At 41.8% G+C, this 21,482-nt stretch overlaps 1 protein-coding gene across 3 annotated transcripts in view; it reads left to right on the top strand.

Moving 5' to 3' along the window:
* Window positions 1-21,482, top strand: part of robo3 (roundabout, axon guidance receptor, homolog 3 (Drosophila)) — a 221,452-nt gene that overhangs the window by 103,508 nt on the left and 96,462 nt on the right. For all 3 annotated transcript variants that reach the window (XM_051937149.1, XM_051937150.1, XM_022195782.2), the window contains exon 2: window positions 18,026-18,352. In XM_051937149.1, the coding sequence (XP_051793109.1) occupies window positions 18,026-18,352 (327 nt within the window). The remainder of the gene's footprint in view (window positions 1-18,025; window positions 18,353-21,482) is intronic.

The following is a 21,482-nucleotide window of genomic DNA, read 5'->3' on the forward strand; positions in this document are numbered from 1 at the left end:
GCTGCAGAACGCTCATTGACAAATACAGAAATCGTTTAATTGCAGTGATTGCCTCAAAAGGTTGTGCAACAAAATATTAAGTTATGGGTACCATCATTTTTGTCCAGCCCTATTTCATTAGTTTGTTTTTTTAAATAATTATGTTAATCAACAATTCAAAAGTGATGGCTGATTTTGATTATTTAATTTTCAATAAATTTTTATTTATTGTTACTTTTGTGAGTTTCAAGTGATTTCAGTGAGAATTGTGGGTTTTTCCTTCTTTAACTGAGGGGTACCAACAATTTTGTCCACGTGTGTACATTGTCTTTTTCCTTTGTAAAATGTAACTTTAGGGTGTTTTCATGACTCCCATCTGCTCCTCTTGTCTTAATGGCAGTACTTAATACTGTTCAAAAGTTTGGGGTCACTTAGAAATGTCCTTTTTTTGAATGAAGATAACATTAAATGAATGAGAAATGCAGTCTAGACATTGTTAATGTGGTAAATGACTATTCTAGCTGGAAACGGATGATTTTTAATGGAATATCTACATGGAGTACAGAGGAACATTTCCAGCAACCATCACTCCTGTGTTCTGATGCTACATTGTGTTAGCTAATGGTGTTGAAAGACTAACTGATGATTAGAAAACCCTTGTGCAATTATTTTAGCATATGAATAGAAGTGTGCATTTTCACGGAAAATATGAAATTGCCCAGGTGACCTCAAACTTTGGAACCTACGTGTTCCTAAGACCTTAGAAAACCTGTTGAATGAATTTTGTACTCCTGATAAATTTGCATTACCTTTTAGTTTTGAATGTCTTTGTGTTACCTCTCCTCCTTATGCGCTCAAACCTAAAGCCCTAAAGACATTAAAGAAAGTCTGGTTGGAGTATACACTACCATTCAAAAGTTTGGGGCCACTTAAAATGTCCTTATTTTTGAAAGAAAAGCATTTTTTTCAGTGAAGACAACATTAAATCAATCAGAAACACAGTGTAGACAGTGCTAGAACTTGCAAAAGTTCTGTTACACTTGCAAAATGAACACAAAGATTTTTTGGTGCAATAAGAGAATTTTCCCCCCCCCAAATATTTCAATATATGTGTTAATGATAATATTAATCAGAAATGTGGCCACCCAAAAGTTTTATCTTATTGCACCAAAAAATCGTTGTGTTCATTTTCGTGAATGTCTCAACAAATGTAACAGAACTTTTGCAAAGCCCGGTAACTGTGGTAAATGACTACTGCAGCTGGAAATGGCAGATTTTTAATGGAATATCTACATAGAGGTTCAGAGGAACATTTCCATCAACCGTCACTCTTGTGTTCTAATGCTACATTGTGTTAGTTAATGGTGGTGAAAGACTATTTGATGATTAGAAAACCCTTGCGCTATTATGTTAACTCACACTTTTATTCATGTGCTTTCATGGAAAATATGAAATTGCCTGGGTGACCCCAAACTTTTGAACGGTAGTGTATATCCATCTTGCACATTCCTACCAAAGAGGGCCAAAATAATCAAACGATGAGGCTCTTAGACTTCTCCGTCGGGGATCAAAGTAAAGGGCCGTAAACTGAGCGGGAATTCTTTTTAGCAACAGGTGCTGACAGGACAAGTCATCTCTGCCGTCTCCTTGAAGGGCTCAAGAGCGACCGCCTGAGGGGCCTGACACAATACCGCCTGAGCTTCCCACCTCGGGCTGCAGACAGATGGATAGCCCCGATATTAGTTCCAGTGGTTTTAGGAGTGCTGACCTCCCCATTGCTGCTCATAATACTGAAATATACAGGGAGTGAGGTGAACTATGGGCCACTGCTGTCTGACTGTAGTGCTGTCTCAGTCAAGGAGCACAAGACAGCATTGCCCTGCAAATCGGCATAATCATGTGGCATAATCCAGCTGGTAATTGGATAATACAGGTGCTGTAGGTGTTGTTTTGCGTTGCATGAACAGAATCAATTTTGCTTTGGTCTCCCAGTGGAAAAAGAACATTTCCTGGCTGTCATTGGATGAGGGATTAAAATGACTCAAAAACGTCCCTGTCAAATGCTGACTGCAACAATCTGACAACTTCATCTCAGGAGAGGCGTCTCCCCGTCCTGGATCCTTTCTGCCCACAAAAATGGGACACATCCGTAATGTCTACAGCGCCTTCAAAGAGGCCTTTGGTGTCTGTTTGTGTATAAAAGAGAGATGGGGTGTAATTGGAGAATGTGTGTGTCATGATATAGATAATATCGCACCAGGAGGCTGAGCAACAAACCTATGGGGGAAGCAGTTATGATTGTGTGTGCAAAATGTAAAGCATTCTGCAGCATAATTGGGGAAAAGCGCCATCCATAGGACTAACAGACATGGACAGAGGTTTGCAAGAGTGTGTGATTCACCACAGTTGTTAAATATTAAATCCCCCTATAATAAATTCCAGATGTTTAGCCAGATGGGTTTCCACACAAGTGTTGTTGTACAGTACAAACACAATCTATGCACCATTAGTGTCTCACAAAACATTTATAAATCAACTGCACAGCTACCGCAGGATGGTTTTACCTGCAGCTTTTCTGTTATTACTCTGCCAATGAGGCGAAATTGTGTAACAATGTGCGTGTGTTTGTCTGTTTGTCCGTCTGTTTGTTTGTCTGTCTGTCTGTTCGCAACATTACTCAAAAATGGATGTACGGATTTGGATGAAATTTTCAGGAAAGGTCAGAAATGACACAAGGACCACCTGATTAGATTTTGGCAGTGATGTAGCTATAGCCTGGATCCACGGATTTGTTTAAGACTTCTGTATCATTGCGAGATAGTGGAACGGTGTCACTGTAACTATGACTACAAGTGAACACTACATCAGCTGCCTGTTGACGATCACATGATTGCGATCCTACTGTAAATTGACCACTGCAGACGTACTTGGACTTATCTGTCGGACGTGATCAAACAGCTGAGTAGCCTTGGTGGAGTCCTGTGCTCTCTGAGTACTTTTCTTGTATTTTTCTATTTCTTGTTTCATTTGGAAAGGTTACTTATTACCTCTGCCAAGGAGGTTATGTGACACCCGGCGTCCGTCCGTCCGTCCGTCCGTCCGTCCGTCCGTCCGTCCGTCCGTCCGTCCGTCCGTCCGTCCGTCCGTCCGTCTGTTAGCAAGATAACTCAAAAACGCCTGGGCAGATTCAGATGAAATTTTGAGGGGATGTAGACTATGGTAAGAGGAAGAGCCGGTTTAATTTTGGTGGCAATCCGGAAAGGATCCTGGATTCTGGATCACTTTGAATTTTTTAGTATGTTTAAGTATGTGGTCCAAAATATGACAAAAAACATCATAGGTTAGTATGTCGTCCAACAAATTAGAGGAAGGTGTCCAGATAGCTCAACTGGTTAAGAAGGTGATTCGTAAACAGAACTGTGTCAGAGACACAGGTTCGATTTCAGCTCATGATCCTTTACTGCATTGTTTTCCTCTCTATCCTTGGCGGAGGTCTGCACACTGAGTGCTTTTCTAGTTTAGATATGTTGTCGCACAAAAGAAAAAATTGAATCAGCATAAGCAGCTTTAAAAATTCTGTACTGTCCTAGTTACATCAGTAGAAATGCTTATTTACAGAGCCGAACAAGTAACTGTACAAAAATGAAAAAATCCTTCTGATTTGCCAGCAGTATTTTTGCATTGTTTTTCCACAACCCCAGGAGTCCCATCTTTTTGTCTCTTCTGTGTCTGACCACACGTCTAATAATCACTCAGTTTGACTGGTGAGACAGTCCATCAAATCTTCATGTTTCCCAGTTTTTTATTGTCCGAGAACTTTTCCGGAGTGTAGTTTGAAGAAGCAGCAAAACTCAGCAGCGGAGTCAAAAGGAAAAGCCCACGGGTATAGCTGCAGCTGTCACCACCGTGACTTTGTTGGGTGGGTTGGATATATTTGTGAGAGTCTGACACTTGAAAGCTCGGCATGGGAAAGAGCCAACTGATAATGGATCATTTTCAGCACTGGTGTATCAAGGTGATGCTACACCGGAGGGACTTTGACAGCCACTGTCAATGATTTAATAGCCAGCTTTAGAACTGACAGGGACAGCTTTTTTGGAAAAGTGACAGTCGCTGGGTACCTGTTATTTTGTGATGGGAGTGTTGATACACAAAAAGTGACTTGAGGATAGCAGCAGCTAGTGTCTCTGTGGCTGTTTGTTCTCTCTAGCATCTCTGCTTGATGATTGACAGCTTTGCCTGGACGTAATAAAGAAACATTACTTGCTTGACGAGGCAATTAGAGTGACTCCTCTTCTTGTTATCTTGTTAAGTGCAACTCACCTCAGAAATTAAAAGCATTTAGAGAAGTGGCGGCTGCTAGATGTGAATCCGTCGCTTGCTCTGCTTGAACTTCCTCGACATCACTTTCTCCACTTTTCTGCTTAATTACATGTCAAAACCGGTGTTTTTTAATCTCTAACAGTATGTGAAGGGTGCATTTATCTACTTTCATGCAAATATTATCATCATGAGTAAAGATTACTGCAGTTACACTTTTTTAGTGTTACGGTACATATAGATTCAAGTTCATTCCCAATATGGCAGGGGTGTCTCACTCATTTTAGTTTAGGGGCCACATTCAGCCCAATTTGATCTCAAGTGGGCCAGACCTGTAAAATCATAACATAATAACACATTATATGTTATTATATGTTATTATATACACCTGGTCCTTGGTTTACGACGCGCTCAACCTAAGGTGTTTTGTGGTTGTGTCGCCATCTGCCATAAATTTACTAAGAAAGTCTTGTTCCATCATTCCGACATATGAGAGGGAAGCAGAGGAAAAGACAGCTTTGTTTACATTTGCCGATTGTAGGTCACATTGGATTGTGCTACATTTGCTTTCTTTCATTTCTGTTATGTTTTTTTGGAAACGTTTTGCCATTCATTATGGCTTCCAAGCGTAAGTCAGACTTTTCAGAGGACAGCGTTTCAAAGATAAGGAAAGCCATCTCCATGAAAGTGAAATTAGATCCAACAAAACGGTACATATGTGAATTCTGACATACAGCGAAAATCACGTGAAGTCACACCGTAGGAGCCTAAGTCGAGGACCCAGTGTAATAACATCAACTCCAATTTTTTCCATTGCTTTAGTGCAAAGAGGTACATTCTGAAAATGTTCACATTTAATGAACTAGCGTTTTACAGAACATTATGAGCAACCTGAAATTTCATCAGAAAAATATGTGACATTTTAACAATATTAGCTCAGTTATTATTTATGTATTACAACTCTCAGATCAACAAAGGCACAAAACATTTAGTCTTAGGTATCTGGAATTTAGCAATATAATAGTATGCAACTTGTCAAGATCTAGAAATCATTGTAAATTTACATTCATTTCCACATCTGTGTAGTAATCCTGACCATCTAAACTGACACACCACACAAAGTAAAGTGGGAACTATTAAGGAAAAAGTTAAGCTATCCCCCTGCATTGTAAATGTATGAAATTTATACATAAAAAAATGCAGTCCATCAACAACAGGGTTCCATCAAACCAAACTCGGTTATACTGAAGCTGCTGACTCATATTTTATTGCTCAATGTTCAATGTCTTTAATTATTTTCATAGGAAGTATTCATTTTCACCTTTGTAATATTTATGGGCAAGATCAGACCCTCTGGCAGACTAGTTTTGGCCTGCGGGCGTTATGTGTGACACCCCTGCATTATGGTATCATAATCTGGTCTCATACAAAACAATCAGTGTATGATTATGAAAAATGATGGCTAAAGCTTTAAATACAATCGCACTGAAAGAACAGGGCTGAGCAGCATGTCGTTAAGCTTAAACCCCCCGTCATCGTTCATTGTTGAACCCTGAAACCTAAATTGTAGATCTGCACATGTAGATTTTTTTAAAGTTTGACTTATGAATGGAAAATGAGCTTAGATGTCAACTCTAATAAGCAGTAGAAGGAAAAACAGCCCCCACAGTTTATTTTTACACACTATCATTGTTTTCCTTTGAGTTGCGGACTCAGAAAGCCCCCGTCTTGACCCTCTCCTCCCTCGACGTGGCGTATGTGATCTATGCGGTCGCACAGATAGAGCAGATAGGAGTTGGCCTCTGTGTGCATAAGTGGACGCAGATCTAATAAGGGCTAATCTTAAGATGCCGCTGTGGGACCGAAAACCAATGGCATTTCCCCACAGCTGTGTCTGGCCACCCGTGGCCAGCTCTGCACTGTGCTGGAGCCCCTCAAGGATTCCTACCCGGACATGAGTGAGGGAGCAAATACACAGCACCTCTGTTGCTGAATGCCAGTGAACCAGTAATTAGCCATCATAAATAATCCAGCCTTATTCAAGACAAACTAAATGTTTTTCTATGTTTAACTTCACTCTCTTATGAAGAATCCCTGCAGCCAGTATCTATTCTTTCCTCCTTCCTCGGGTGTTTTCCCCTCTGTTTCTTCTTGTCTCTTCTTGCTCTCATCACATAGAACAGTGAGAGTCGAGTCGCCAAATACAGTTGCTGTTCTCTTGTTCTTTCAAAGCCTATCCAAAACCGCCCCTTGGTGGAATCAGCGGAGAAAATCGATGCTCGTTACCGGCGGGCGGCTGGAACTGAAACTGACAACTCTTGGCAGGATCTGTGATAACTTGAAGGATGGTGGACTAGTTGTATTTAAGTTCTCAGAATTTCTGTTGCCCCTCTTATTTGCATTCAAAGCTCTTTGACTGTTTAAATATGAGAATAGTTCAGTTTAAACCTTCGCTTTATCGATGTTGATGCTTCTTGTTTTGTAGAGTGGGCTGCGGAATCTTGAAGAAAGTGCATTTCAAAGTCAAAGGAAACAGTCTGAATCTCCATGTGAAAGAGACGTTCCGCTGCCCTCTCAGGCTTTTTGTCTGGTGTTGGAACTAAATCAAAGCTTAATCAGCTCCCAAGCCTCTCAGCCGTGTTTTACCATAAGGAAATTTTTTTTGTGTAAACATGGTCTGTTAGGCTCAACTGTCTGTTCCTGTTGGACCAGGAACACACTACTGTTTGCTGACTATCTACAGCAAGCTGCTTCTGCCTTGTCAACTTGCCCGAACATCTCGCCAAACCTCATTTCAGCTGTTTCGCCAGAGGAAGAGGCCATACTCAGAGGGAGCATGAAACAGAGTTGTTAGTGGAAAGGGCAATTTTTTTTTGGAGCTGCCGTGGGAGTTTGGATCTTTTTTCTCCCAATTTGCATGATCCGCGCTTCCCGAAGAAAGGAGCAGAAAAGAAGCAGCTTTAGCCCCCCACACACCGAGCTGCTTCATGGCCCAGAGAGAGACGCGATAAAAACACCCAATTTCCTTTTCCCAAAGTTGACCCTACCCATTTAGAAGTTTAGCATCAACACAGACTCAATTAAAGAGGTTGTCTCTTTATGGCCAGCACTTTGTATTCTAATGCAAGTGCCTCATTTTGTTGTCCCCACAGGGTCAAAGAGTAGGAGGCAGCAGAGAAAGCACTCCAGCCTGCCTCCCTCACCAATGCCAATTTACCTTTGAATGCACATTTGCAAATCAATTCTTTTGGCTTTGGCGAAAATCGAGAGGCGGAGGAGGAGGCAACAGAGCTGTAAAACAACAAATTCTGTTAGAGGAAAGCCAAGCTGCTAAAAAGAATTGCATATGAGGGAGGAATAGGAATAGCAAAGTTGTTGAATTGTCTTTGATCGCCATCATCCGCCCTACCCCCCCTCACTCCTCTGTTCCTTCTTTAAAGATTATGAAGCTCCCCCTGTTCACCAGTGGCAGGTACTTTTATTGCTGTTGTTCTGGAATTAACAGCTATGTCTTTCAAAAGTACACTGCGGAGGAGAGGATGGTTATCTGGAGTGCAGTGTGAGGGTTAGCTCAGCTTAGTCTTAATTTGAGTTGCTAAGCCAGAGCATGGTTTAATCTTCCTTCTTTGCCACAACTCACCACAGAGTGATAAGAAGTGCAGCTTTTGATGTATTGCAGCATTCTGATTTATTTTCAAGTCCTTCACATCGAAATGAAAGGCATTTCTCACCCTGTCTGTGCTGGAAGACTTGATGGGGCTGAAGTGCCATCCATGTTTTATGTCCTATTCCCTGCAGGGCCAAAGTGAGCCAAATATTTTGATTTTTGTGTGATGACACACACACAGTTCTGGAATGTAGATAAGTACATTGACTCATAGTTGTGCTTACAGTTTTGAGGTTCTTTTTTATATTCCATTTCATACTTTTCACTACTTCTACTTTTATTTGACAGTTATTGCTAGCAGATCTCCATCAGTTTACATCTAAACCATGTGAAGTAGAGATGTAACTATTAGTTGTTTTTCATACAGAAACCTTTCTTTTGAATACCTGGAATAGCTATGTAACAGTCAGTGTACATTTTACGTTTTTCCGTCTTTTTGCAACATCACTCAAAAATGGGCTAACAGATTTGGATGAAATTTTCAGGGAAGGTCAAAAATGACACAAGGACCAAGTGATTCAATTTTGGCAGTGATGTGGCTTATAGTCTGGATCCATGGATTTGTTAAAGATTTCTGTGTCATTGTCAGATTGCGGCACAGCATCACTGTAACCATGACAACAAGTGAACACTACGTCAGCTGCCCGCTGACGATCACAGGATTGTGATCCTACTACAAATTGTCCACTGCCGACTTATCGGGACTTATCCGTTGGAAATCATACAAGGAGCAACTGATTAAATTGTGGGGATGTTTCTGAGTCCCATCAATTCCCGCTGACCACTATATATTTAGGTCACATGATTCGGTATCCGTACATAACATACACATGAATTACACACGCCTGTGCTCAGTGCAAGGTAATTTTTTATTAAAGATCTCTTCTGTCAGAAATGATACAATGACTTTGCAGCCTCGGGGAGTACTGTGTTCTCTGAGTCCTTTTCTTGTTTTCATTTGTTGTTAGTAAGTTTGAGGTTTGGAATATTTTGACATTGTGTGTGTCATTTCGAATTTGTTCTTAACCAAACCACCATTTAGATAATGAAATTATTTAACAGATTGAGTGTTAATCAGTAGTTGCAGTCCTTTACAGATATAGATATAGATTCAAAATAATAGAAACTTCAGTTAACTACAGTATCTGCTTGAACACTATTGCAGTGATGACTAGAAAAGCACTCAGTGAGCACACTACTCCACCAAGGCTGCTCATTCCTTGTATAATTTCCGACAGGTAAGTCCCGATAAGTCGGCAGCGGTCGACTTGCAGTAGGATCACAATCATGTTATCGCAGCTGACATAGTGTTCGCTTGTAGTCACAGTTGCAGTGATGCCGGTCATTTAAGAATGATACGGAAATTGTGGATCCAGACTATAAGCCACATCACTGCCAAAATCTAATCAGTTGGGCCTTGTGTCATTTCTGCTGGCCTTCCCTGAAAATTTCATCCAAATCGGTTAATCCGTTCTTGAGTAACGTTGCGAACAGACAGCCAAACGGACGGACAAACGTAGGTCGGTCGTCACATTACTCCACTGCATTCCTTGGCAGAGTAAGAATCAAGTTCATTATCACATAATAGTATCTTACTTTCCTGACCAATACCTACATACTGTTGGTTAGTTACCATTGACTTGTAGTGGAGTATTTTTACAGTGTGGTGCAAGTAAAGGATCAGAATTCTTCCTCTACCCCAGCATGCAAAATGAGCACCCTTCCTGGATTTACTGCGTGAGTCAGACCATCTTCTGATCATTATAGCATCTGTGTTTGAGAAATACAGTCTGAGCCTGTGAAATGCAGCCTGAGAAAGATGCAGAGGTAAGTGTATATTTACATCCAGAGCTGTCTAGGTGCAGAAAAGGGATTTTACAGCCTGTCACCTAAAGCAAATAGCTTGTCGAGTAAAATTACGTTGAAGCGAACTTTTTGGAGCTCTGCCTTTTCCAAATCAGAAGATCTACACATGACAACATCCCTCGGCTACCGTACAACTTTTTCTTAAACTGCTTTCTTTTAGCTTTCATTTAGATTTTTTTTTTTATGATGACCTGTGAAGGCCTTTCGTCTCTAACAGCGGAATCGTGAGCACATCTGTAATCACTTGCTCCACACAAGCTGACAGTCACTTTGTTTGACCTTTTGACTTCTTAGCAGGGGATTATTTCTGGATAATTGGAGTGGATTTATTTTAGTGTGAGATGATGCTTCTATGTCAGCACCTTTTTTGTCAAAACCATTTTAAATGCAGGTCAAATTTAGTATCAAAACTAAAAAAAAAAGTCGATTTCTTTGAATGTGTCTCTATTTTAGGACTGAGGAGATATTTTTAAATTGATCTTAATCTCAAGAATTGATAGCCTTCTGCTTTATGTCTTGAAAACTGTCAGCAGTCTGATGCACACATGCAAATATATCACCAACTCCATTCTTGTAGCTTTTCAATGCAAGTCAAGTGTACTGAATGGATATGTGGGAGTTACTGGGTGTGATCTGATGTTTTTGCCTCTTCAGAGGGAGTAAATCTGCTTAGGGATAAAAGCCCACTTCTGTTGGTGGTGAAATAAGGCTTGGGAGTTGGCAGGATGGGGGCTGGGAAGTCTGGCAGTGGTTCTCTACTTGTTTTATATTAGCAGGACGCACCGAGCCACTTGTTCTTGTTCTAGATGAGAAAAAGTTCTGCCTCAGCACTTCGCCATCCTCCATTATAGAAAGGACATTGCAGCAGGAGTTTGTGCTCCCCGTGGCTGTTTTGTTCCAATTTTTCTCCTTCGTTTTTGTGCGCCTTTGCCGTACGCACTATTTCCCTGTCATCCTCTCAGGCTTTTTATTCTCTCCTCCTCCTCTTTCTCCAGTTAAAACGACTTTGAAGTTGTTTGACAGTAATTCTTTCTGTGTATGCATTTGTCCTGATGTTTAAATATATTCTAAATACAGAGTGCTCTGCATGAACCGTTTTGATATTTAGTCTGTCAATTCGGACTCTTCGGGTAGGAAGGGAAAGTTCACGCTGAGTGAAGTTAATTAAAATAAACAGTGCTTTGCTTTACTTTCCTGAAATAAGCAGCCTTGTAATTACTTCAAGAGAAAATCAAAAGGATGCTGTTTTTTTATTAAATAATGTTTGCCATTGCTGTGAATGCGTCCATATGAGGAACCTGACGCTATGCTTTGGTATGAAAAGACATACTTCTGTTTACGTAGAGGGCTGCTTTGAGATCAGTAAGTGTTGACTTACCAACCAAACATGGCAGATATTTGCATCAGCTTCCAGTCTTTAAATTGTCAATAACAAAAATACTTATAAGTGGTTTTATTGCGGTAATTTTCACAGGAGTAACTTTCAACAGGGAACAGGAACATTTTAAGGAACTCAGTTCCCGTACCTGGGTTTCCATCACAGGAACAAGGCTCTAAATAAAGTTCCAGAGCGATACAAGAGATAGAAGCCCCTGCTGCACATGAAGGCAGAATGTTCTAAGGGCTTGGGAACTTGATGGGAGCTTACATTGCTGATGCCTGTTCATGTATACTAGCAGTTTTTACATCCCTATTATACATCCAGCATTTTTAAAAACCTGCCGCTTTGTTGTTTTACTTAGAGTTTGTGGCTGGCAGTATTAGGAGAGAGCAGCTCGGGATTTTGTAACTGATGGACCATTGCTTATGTGCAGGCTTTGCTGTCTGATTTTTGCAGAGAGGGAACCTGAGACTATTGCACTTTCACAGTGCTGGATTTGTACCCTTGGGAAATTTCCTGGGCTTTGGTTCCTGGAAAAGTTCCTAGAACTTACCAAATAAAGTTAAGTTATCACCACATATCTCAGAAGTTAATCTACAGTTATCTCAGTTGTTAATAATTCTGTGCTTTAGAAGTGATTCATACATGCTAGCAGAATCGTTTCTCACCTACTTTTTTCATAAGTGAAACATGCACTGAACATTTCTTCCACAGTGACAGCTCTCTGAGGTGTTAAATTGACTGTAAAGCTTCACAAACAGTTTCATATGCTTTCTTGAGAGCAGTGCACTCCTTTTATGTCTAGATCCATATATGAAGCTTTTCTTTTTAATTTCTCACTAATCTGCGCAATTGCATTGTGAAAAATTGCGGACTGCATCTCTAAAGACGACCAATTAAAGCAATTTCAGCTACAGAGCACATCTCACATATATCCGTCAAGCGCTCTCTTTCGCCATGACAGTTTAGACAGCAGTTCATCTCGTCTCTTATGCAGGAAACAATATAGCAATATAGCTTGTCAAACAGACTCTCACAGACTGGGCTCCTACAGCATCCCTGTGGCTTCATTAGCTCACATGTATCTTTGAAAACTGCTGCCATCCTGTCTTAGTACACCATGGGCAGGAGTTAATAGGTCCTTAGAGGGTCCAGATATTCCTGTTAGAAACCCTTCTCGAGACAACCAGTCAGACACTCCAGGCTCCAGCTGTCCATTTAACCTGATTTGAGTTCATCTTTTCCAGCCTCGACCTTATCTGTTACACACATCTGCACTCTGAGCTCGGTAGCTGGGGAATAGTGTTCTCCTTAGAAATTCAAATGTCTTTGAGATGTTTGACCACATAGTCAGTCTATCACGCTGATCTGTATCATTGTACCTATACAGCTGCCCAAAAGAAGCCTGTGCAAAGCTCTATATCACAGTAAATGTCCAGAAAAATGTCTGTTATACTTCTTACATACTTCCTCCTCATCATGATTCGTACTTTTGAATCATCTTAGATGTACTAACTCAGTTTTTTGAACTGATGTAACAGGGGGTCTCTGTTTTTTGCAGACAGTGGCTGAGAGATCATTTCATCAAAGCCACATTTCCATGAATGACAGTTGTAAGATCTTAAATGTTGGTGTTCAGTGGTTGCTTCTAAGTTCTCTTGATGATATTTAGCTCAGTCCCACGTGGTGGTCTCGTCCTCTTTAAAAGCCTTTGCTTTACATTTCCACATGGCTTGTTCCAAGCGGCTTGTACTGTAAAATTTATGAGTCAGCTCTTAAAGGCTCTGTCCTGCTGAGCTCTCGCCACAGACACCCCCCATCACCCCTCCAAATACCCCCAACCAGACAGGCTCAGTTCAGCCATGATACATATGCTACCTCAAAGCTGGTAGCGGAATAGTCTCCAGCTACAGCTCAGGGACCTTGAGGGAAGAGAGACACTTAGCAAAATGACAACTATATTCCACAGAAGACCAGCCTTGTAAAACATTACTTTTGTTCATTCATTTTTAGAAATATGTCACATTGAAGGTTTTATCTTGGAGTGCTACACTGCAGAATCCCATTGAAATATAGATTAGGGTAGAAGTCCCTGGCACTTACAGTATTCTTTATATGATTCATGCAGGTTTAGTATGTGCTGTTTATTGTTTTGATTTTTGAAAGGTGCTTCACTGGAAGTGCTTAAATGAAAGTTGAAAATACATCTGATGTAATGTGGCATGCAAATGTCAGTCCCATCTGATCAGTCCCAAATTTAAAAAGTATCTCAAGCCACAAGAAGAACAAGGAGCCCAGACCCCTGCTGAGCCTTAAACGCAGCATTGTGAGGTCAGTCTGGGATTACACAAGGGACAGAGACAGACTAAATCCAAAGAAGGACTGTGGCAAGTTTTCTGTGATTCTTGGTACAACCTACCTGTCAAGTAGATTGAAAAAGTCATTGCATATGTAACAAGAAAAGCATTTAGAGAGCGCAGTACTCCACCAAGGCTGCTCAGTCGTTGCACCATTACTGATGGCTGAAATCTTTCTAAAATTTGTGGCGGTTATCATGGCACTATACAGTGTGGCCATTTACAAGTGGACCCACAAACAAAATGACCTTGAGCAGAGCACAGGTGTGTGTTATGCATGTGTACGTTATGTAGAGAAAGCAAATCATGTAACCTAAATATGTCGCAGGCAGCGGGAATTGATGGGAGTTGGAAACACCCCCACAATTTAATAAACTGTTCCTTGTATGATGTTCGACCGATAAGTCACGATAAGTCCGCTACGGTCCATTTGTAGTGGGATCACAATCATGTGATCGTCAGCAGGCAGCTGACGTAGTGTCATAGCACTTGTCATAGTTACAGTGACGCCGTGCCGCTGTCTCACAATGACACAGAAATCTTTATCAAATCTGTGGATCCAGACTATAAGCCGCATCGCTGCCAAAATCTAATCACTTGGTCCTTGTCATTTCTCATTCCCTCAAAATTTCATCCACAGCCGTTTGTCCGTTTTTGAGTAATGCGGCTAACAGACAGACAAACGTACGCCGATTGTCACATCACTCCACCGCGTTCCTTTTCGGAGCGATATTTTTATTATCCTATAACTATACTTTCAGAGTAATAAAGAGAAGATTTGAAGATTTGAATAGTGTTGATACATCTATTCACTGTTTATTTAATTATTTTTTTTACACTTTCTAGACAGGTAGTAATCAAGTAATAAAAAGCAAACAAATCAATAGCAAAAGAATCCACCACATTAATCAGTAATGTAAACTGTTTGTTGTGGCTGTAGTTGAACGTAGCTCACAGTTGATTGCTTTTTGAATTTTAATTAGGCTCTGACCCTTTGTTATGCAAAAGCACATTTGTGTATAAAGTCACAAACACATCAGCGGCGAGTCACTCTCCTTAAGGCCAATTCACAGTTTCCACATGACCAGTGCAGACCTTGAAAGTGGACAGCAGACACACATACAGCCCTCTACGATCTGCTACATGGACGGTCACATTGCCCCTCAAATTGAACACAGAAATAGACACGAGGCTCCTGTGGATGTTTCTGAAAGGCTGTGACTTTGCACTTTTTACATGACAGAGGAGTTAGTTACAGATTGGACTGTGGCACCGTGTCAGTGTGATTATTCCTGAGGTGTGCAGAGCACAGTGGGCAGCACAGGATTTTTGGAGAGTTCAGAAGTTCCTAATGTGATTGCACACCATCATGCACAAAGTAAAGCACCTCCCAAGTCTGCCAGAAACTACTTCTACTACAATTCTCTCAATGATGAATTCTGAAAATGCAGATGGTAAAAAAATCTCCTCGTGCAGCCTCTTCGCACAATTTGTTTGAAGCACCTGCCTGTTGTCTTCCTGCTTATTCACAGTCTTGTAGTTTGTGTGGAAGTCTGCACGAAACCTGACTCAGCTGTAGTAGTAAAAGTAATATTTAGAAATGTTGCCAGAAAATTGTTGATTTGAAACTTAAATTTCAACCTCATTTTTGGTCAGATCATTTGTAGTTTTGAATTAAGCATATATGAAACAACTGAGCTGTTAGCTTGTCCTGTTATGATTCTTGATGAACTTATACAGTCTATACCCAACACTTTATTGTAGTTTTCAGTTCAAGTGGGCAAATAGGGAAAAAAATAGAGGAAACTGCAGTGCAGTGGTGTTGCTAGTGGTGAAATATAACCCTAAAATGTGTATCCAGAAATTGTGGTGTGCTCTGAGTCCTTTAAAATGGATGTTAAACAGAAGCCCAATTGATATTTGATTCTAACTAGAAGCAACTTCAAAGCCTCTGTACTGTTTCCTCCTATTCAGAGCTTCCTATTTCTCCATCCTTGGGAATGTAATTGCACTGAGAGCAGGGCCATTTGACGCTACTCTATATCCCCATCACCGAGAAGCACTTAAGTGGAGTTCTTAATCCCCCACAACCTTATGGAGGATTTGTCATTCTGAGGGCAGGAATTTTGACTGCTTTTCTTATCAGATTGTATCAGGAAAGCTTGTACTTTGAACTCCTTCTTATTCATGCACCTGTGGGATCAACCCCTGCAACCTTCTTTCTTATGTTGGGCCTGCGTCGCACTGTCGGTGTACCTGTGCTGCAGACACATCATCAGCTCTCTCTTCGTAGGAGAGGATGGGAGGTTGGAGATTTATCCAGACTGCAGACTCCTATTTCTTTGTCTACCTGTACACTAGTCCTGTTTTTTTTTTGATGTTGTTTCGTTTTTTGCTTTTCATCTCTCTTTGGTTACAAACCAGAACCAAAGCTACTTGGTCTCTGCATGAAAGCTATTGTCGTGTTTCATAGCGATTTAAGCATAGCCTGCTTAAACTTTCATTGAGCAGTGAGGCATTCCAAAAGAACAGCATTACTTGAAGGAAACAAGAAAAGCACTCAGAGAACGCAGTCCTCTGCCAAGGCTGCTTATTCCTTGTATTATTTCTGTAGAAAGAAATCGTTAAAAAATGTGTGGTTGATTTTGTAGTAGGATCGCAATCATGTGATCGTTAGCAGGCAGCTGACGTAGTGTTCACTTGGAGTCATAGTTACAGTGACGGCATGCTGCTATCTCGCAATGAAACAGAAATCTTTATCAAATCCATGAATCCAGACTGTAAGCCGCATCACTGCCAAAATCTAATTACTTGGTCTTTGTGTCATTTCTGACCTTCCATGAAAATTTCATCTGAGTCCGTTGGTCCGTCTTTTAGTGATGTTGCTAACAGACAGACAAACGTGCACTGTTTGTCACATAACTCTGCTATGTTCCTTGGCAGAGTAATAAACTCCCCCAGTGCAGAGCTCAGTGTAATGCAGGGGCTGCAGTACCCCTGAGCACTAAACAACCTTTCAGCAATTTGTGTTTTCTGTTTTCCTGTTATATTAACAACTCCTCATGCCAGTCTCCTGCTGTGGATGTTCTGAAAACACAAAGTTGTGTAATACTGCAGTATATGGGATTGCTCAAAATTGCAATACTGTGACAGTGAAAATGGTTTTAGTTTAAAACCAGCACGGCTTACTAGCTGAGTGGGAAGGCAAGACAAATCAAAAAGACACTTATGAATGCAACAACAATCATCACTGGAACAAAACGGAATAACACTGGAAAGATGCACCTCCTGTTGTCTTTCTGTCATTTGCTCTCCAGGGGGAAATTTCACTTGTGCCTCACTGTGTTTGACTTTTTGTTATTGCTTTTCATACATAATTGTACCGCCAACATGCTGTCATTCAAATTGGAGCAGGAAAAGGAAACATAGACGGAGGGGGAGAAAAAAAGCAATTCCAATGCAAAGCAAAAAAAAAAACAAAAAACCTTTGGGAATTACCCCACCTCCATCTCCATCTGCTTCTGTCTTTCAGTCAGACGGAGCTCGAGATTCTGCAGAACACTGACTGAAAACACAATGCATTTATAATGGTTAGCAGTTTATTAAAAACTTGCACCCTAGAGAACTATGCAAATCGTGTCGTTACAGACTTCAGTATTTTCTCCTGAAGATGAAGATTGCTTATGTACGATAGACAAATGAATATTTTTGTGTGCAGTCAACCTACTCTCCCATGGATTTCTGATTAGCGCGTTTTCTTCTCTCATGCTTTCCCTCCACTGCTGAAGAATTTGGTTTTAGTTTCATCGATGCAGAATTTAGAGCATGTAATTTCACACATCCTCTTGATTTATGCTTTGAATGTTGCTTTTGAGCAATTACATCACATGCTCATTTCACATAGCCGTGTTGTCAGTGATAAAATTATGTGGTTTGCTGCTGCTTTTTACAGACCCAGCTCAAGTGGTCTGGAAATAGGGCAACTGAGTGTGTTTTTATAAGTCGAGCCACCCACTTGCCCACTTTTGTGTGCGCTGGCCAGAAAGTGAAAAGGCCGGGGATTTTTAGCCTGTGTTTATTATAGTCCCTACCTTGTACTCACAAGTGAAACCACATTCTTTACTTCACATCCAGAGTCTCAATGAGCTCAGTGTCTCATACTGCCATGGTCCAGTTGAAGGTTTATATTTCAAGGTGCTTGAAATAATCATTTGGTGCGAGTTACTGAGCAGATACTGTGCGGACTGTAATTACTAAATGTTTTTTTTCTTTTAAAAATGCATTTATACCTTGAGTTTCAGTCTTACTGCTGCTATTCCACTCACATTCAACTCATACTCTGTCCTTTCATTTTAAAGTTATGTGAGAACCATTATAATAATATCACAAAAGGCTGCCCACATATGAACCGGACCCTAACCTTTCTCCTCCCTGCGGTGTTGTGTCTTCCTCCAGGATCCCGACCCCGGTTAGAGGATGCTGCTCCTCGGATTGTAGAACATCCGTCTGATTTGATCGTGTCCAAAGGTGAGCCAGCCACCCTCAACTGTAAAGCCGAGGGACGGCCGACTCCGATGGTGGAATGGTACAAAGATGGTGAGCGGGTCGAGACCGATCGAGAAGACCCCCGATCCCACCGGATGCTATTACCCAGCGGCTCCCTCTTCTTCCTGCGAATTGTGCACGGGAGGCGAAGCAAACCTGATGAAGGCGTCTATGTTTGTGTGGCGCGCAACTATCTGGGCGAGGCAGTCAGTCGCAATGCATCGCTGGAAGTGGCAAGTAAGTGTAGATTTTGTTCCTGTTTAGGCTCAGTGGCTCAGGTGTGTGTGGGTGTGACTGTGAGAAAGACAGAAGGTGAATGCTGTGGGGTCTTCCATCCATCAATTATCTATACACCGCTTAATCCTCATTAGGGTTGCAAGGGGGGCTGGTGCCTATCCCAGCTGATTTAGGGTGAAGGCAGGGACACACTGGACAGTGTATCACAGGACTGGTCTATCACAGGGCCAGATTTTTCATGGAGGGTGATTAAATGAATAAAAAGGACAGGTCACATGGTAACCAGTCAATAGTGCTCATAATTTTGCCCTTTAAAAATGAATTTAAGTAGACTGAAATACATTAGATGAGGGTGTTTCACTCTCTCAAGGCTTCAGGTTCTCAGAAATGCAGGGCTGTAAAGCGAATCACCCACTAAGAGAACCAAAGGGACACAGTGTGCATTGATATACATGTCTGTGCATACGCAAGAGAAAGTAGAAGAGATAGTCTGATGCTTGTCCACATGGGTCTCAAATGTCATGTAGTTTCAGTAATCAGAAAGGAATTAAATCAGAGATAGAGTTCATGGGTAATATTGTTAGCTGCAGTATAAAAGCAGAGGAGTGCAGAGACGGCTTCAAAGGACTCTCTGGTTTCTTATCATCGCTTTCACTCGGCTGAGTTAACTTAAGACGCCACCCCTGACCTTGGTGTCAGATCTCCTGGCAGCTTTCGCCTTGAGGCCCCCCCCCCTCTCCAGCCGCCGATACTACGTCCTATCTTCTCCCGCTCCATAGAGCCCGGCTGCTGTCGTGCTGTGACCAGGTCTTTGCGACCGGTCCTTTTAATGTAGATGGATGACAGCTAGCTCCAGCAACAAAGATAACAGTTGTCGCCACTGGACAGGAAAGCTGAAAAACTGTCTTGCAGGGAGGGGACGAAAGGCCACTGTTATTTGGCAGCTTCTCACTAGCAGATGTTAGTTTCTTAAAGTACACCAGGGTGGCTTGTGAGCAGTGGCTCCACAGTGAAATGTGGACAGGGCCAATTAAATCTTGGCTGGTGGAGTCGACTATTTAGTTTTGGAAGATATCTGTTTAACTTTGTTTTGACAGCAGCGGCAGATAATATAAAGAAATCTTGACAGTTTTTATGAATACAAATCTGGCTATTGGCTCGTTTGTTGCTGTGTCCACAGATGCATTATATTGTAGAAATAATGCAGCTGTTCATTATATTAGAATTGATAACCAGGCGATTCAAAATTAGATTTTGCTAATGTTATCTTTGTATATCTACTAATTCAGGCAAAAGTGAGTCTTGACAGCATGCTGCCAGCAGCTGTTGCAGAAACACTACGAGAGATTTAAAGATTTCTTCTAATCCTTTCACTCTGGCCTCTCCTAATATCACCCACCTTGGAATTTCTCATTGCGCTAACACAAACCAGCTGAAGGGAGAAAACGAACTCCATTTCCACTAAAAATCGGAGGAACTCTAGACCCTTGTTGAACACCTTGTTGGCTCATATTTTCCTGAAAGGCCCCAACCCTAAAGTTAATAATCAGGCTGAATTCCCCCTGACTGCCTCCACAGAAAAACAGCCCATGAATCATTCTCCGTCCTCTATAAACAGCTGGGATCTGTGCAGTGTGTCCGTCACCTTACCTAAAAGCGTTCCTCAAGCAGCATGAAGAATTACCTTTCACCTTCGTCTTGCTCCGTTTCAGTATCAACATCAGGAGCTGCAGGGTATTTGAGGTATAAGCTGAATGTGGAAAGCAGGCAGATAGAATAAGGTGGAAGTGTTGTGAATCACTTTTCACAGGGGTGCTTATGAAAAAGAGCAAAGGAATGGAGCAGCGACAGATGCCAGAAATTTCTCACTCCTCATGAATAATCCCTAATGTTTTTCTCTACAGTTTCTTTATACTGCGCTCTCCTTTTGATTTCCAAAGAAGCTGTCTGTGCTTTTCTTAATTCATGACATTAGAATAGTGCTTAAGCAAAACCAAGGACACATTAATAATATTATTTTTGCCAGCACCCTTGAGATGTATCTGGCAGCTGTTAAAGGTGCCCAGAGTCTAAGCTCATTTGTAGGCTTGCATCGACCGTCTCCAACAAGACTCCATGAGGTCATGTTTGCAGTCTGAAGAGTTTGACTTCAGCACCAGTGTGATTTCAGTCTGCAAGGACACTAGCTGATTAATTTCTGTATGTCCGGCTTTCTCTCTTAGTGCTGCGAGTCGATGGGAGGTGACATTCTCTGCGGCTGTCTGCAAACAGACACATGCACACGGACACAACGTAACACACGACAGTTGCTATCATAGATAAGAATCCCTAATCCATGGGAGCGGAAAAAAACAGTTTCTTACTCGTATCGTCTTGCATGTGCATCTGCCAGCATACAAGCACACTTTTGGAGTGCTGCCTCCAGAGAGAGAGAGAGAGAGACGGGGAGAGAGGTTATATAGAACAAACAGTGGCCGGTTCCAAAACCAAGCCAACGCCAGCTCCTTCCAGCCCCCACTGCAGGGGTACCAACCAACGGGGACGGAGATGAGGCCAGAGGCACATAAGCCTGCCCTGAGTTGCCAGGGGGCTCAGCATGGCATCAGAGAAGGTGCAAGATGGCGCTTTGTGGCATGGTGTCGCTTTCCTCCCTGTCCTGTGACTTGGAAGCACTGGGGGCAAACTGAGAGGGAGCTGCATTGTGTATTGGTGGGTATATTTGGTATCAGAGTAGAAGCCAACACAGTGGGGCGGGTAGAAGGTTCAGCAGGTTTAACCCCTCACACGCCATCTGCTGTCGGCTGAGAGGCACGCGGGGTGGTGAAGACCACTGAGCTGCAGTGTGGATGAACGGGCAGAATTTTCGAGCTTGCGTGACTTGAGAGTTTGCAGCCGCAGAGGGAAGAGCTATTGAAGCAGCAGTCCTTCATCTTAGCTGTGGTTTAAAAGTTGTGGCTTATAGATGTAAAGTGATACTTCTCCCAGAATCTACCTTTTGAAGATGAAACACCCCGTTCAAGCTTAAGCACTTCACGGAAAATGTTTGGAGATTCTTCACTGACAGAGAACATCTGCTGCAGCCAGCTTAGATTCAGTTTCCAGTGTTTAACACAGTGTTCCACACACCTCT

This window comes from Acanthochromis polyacanthus, chromosome 17 (genome assembly GCF_021347895.1).
Source record: "Acanthochromis polyacanthus isolate Apoly-LR-REF ecotype Palm Island chromosome 17, KAUST_Apoly_ChrSc, whole genome shotgun sequence".
NCBI lineage: Eukaryota > Metazoa > Chordata > Actinopteri > Pomacentridae > Acanthochromis > Acanthochromis polyacanthus.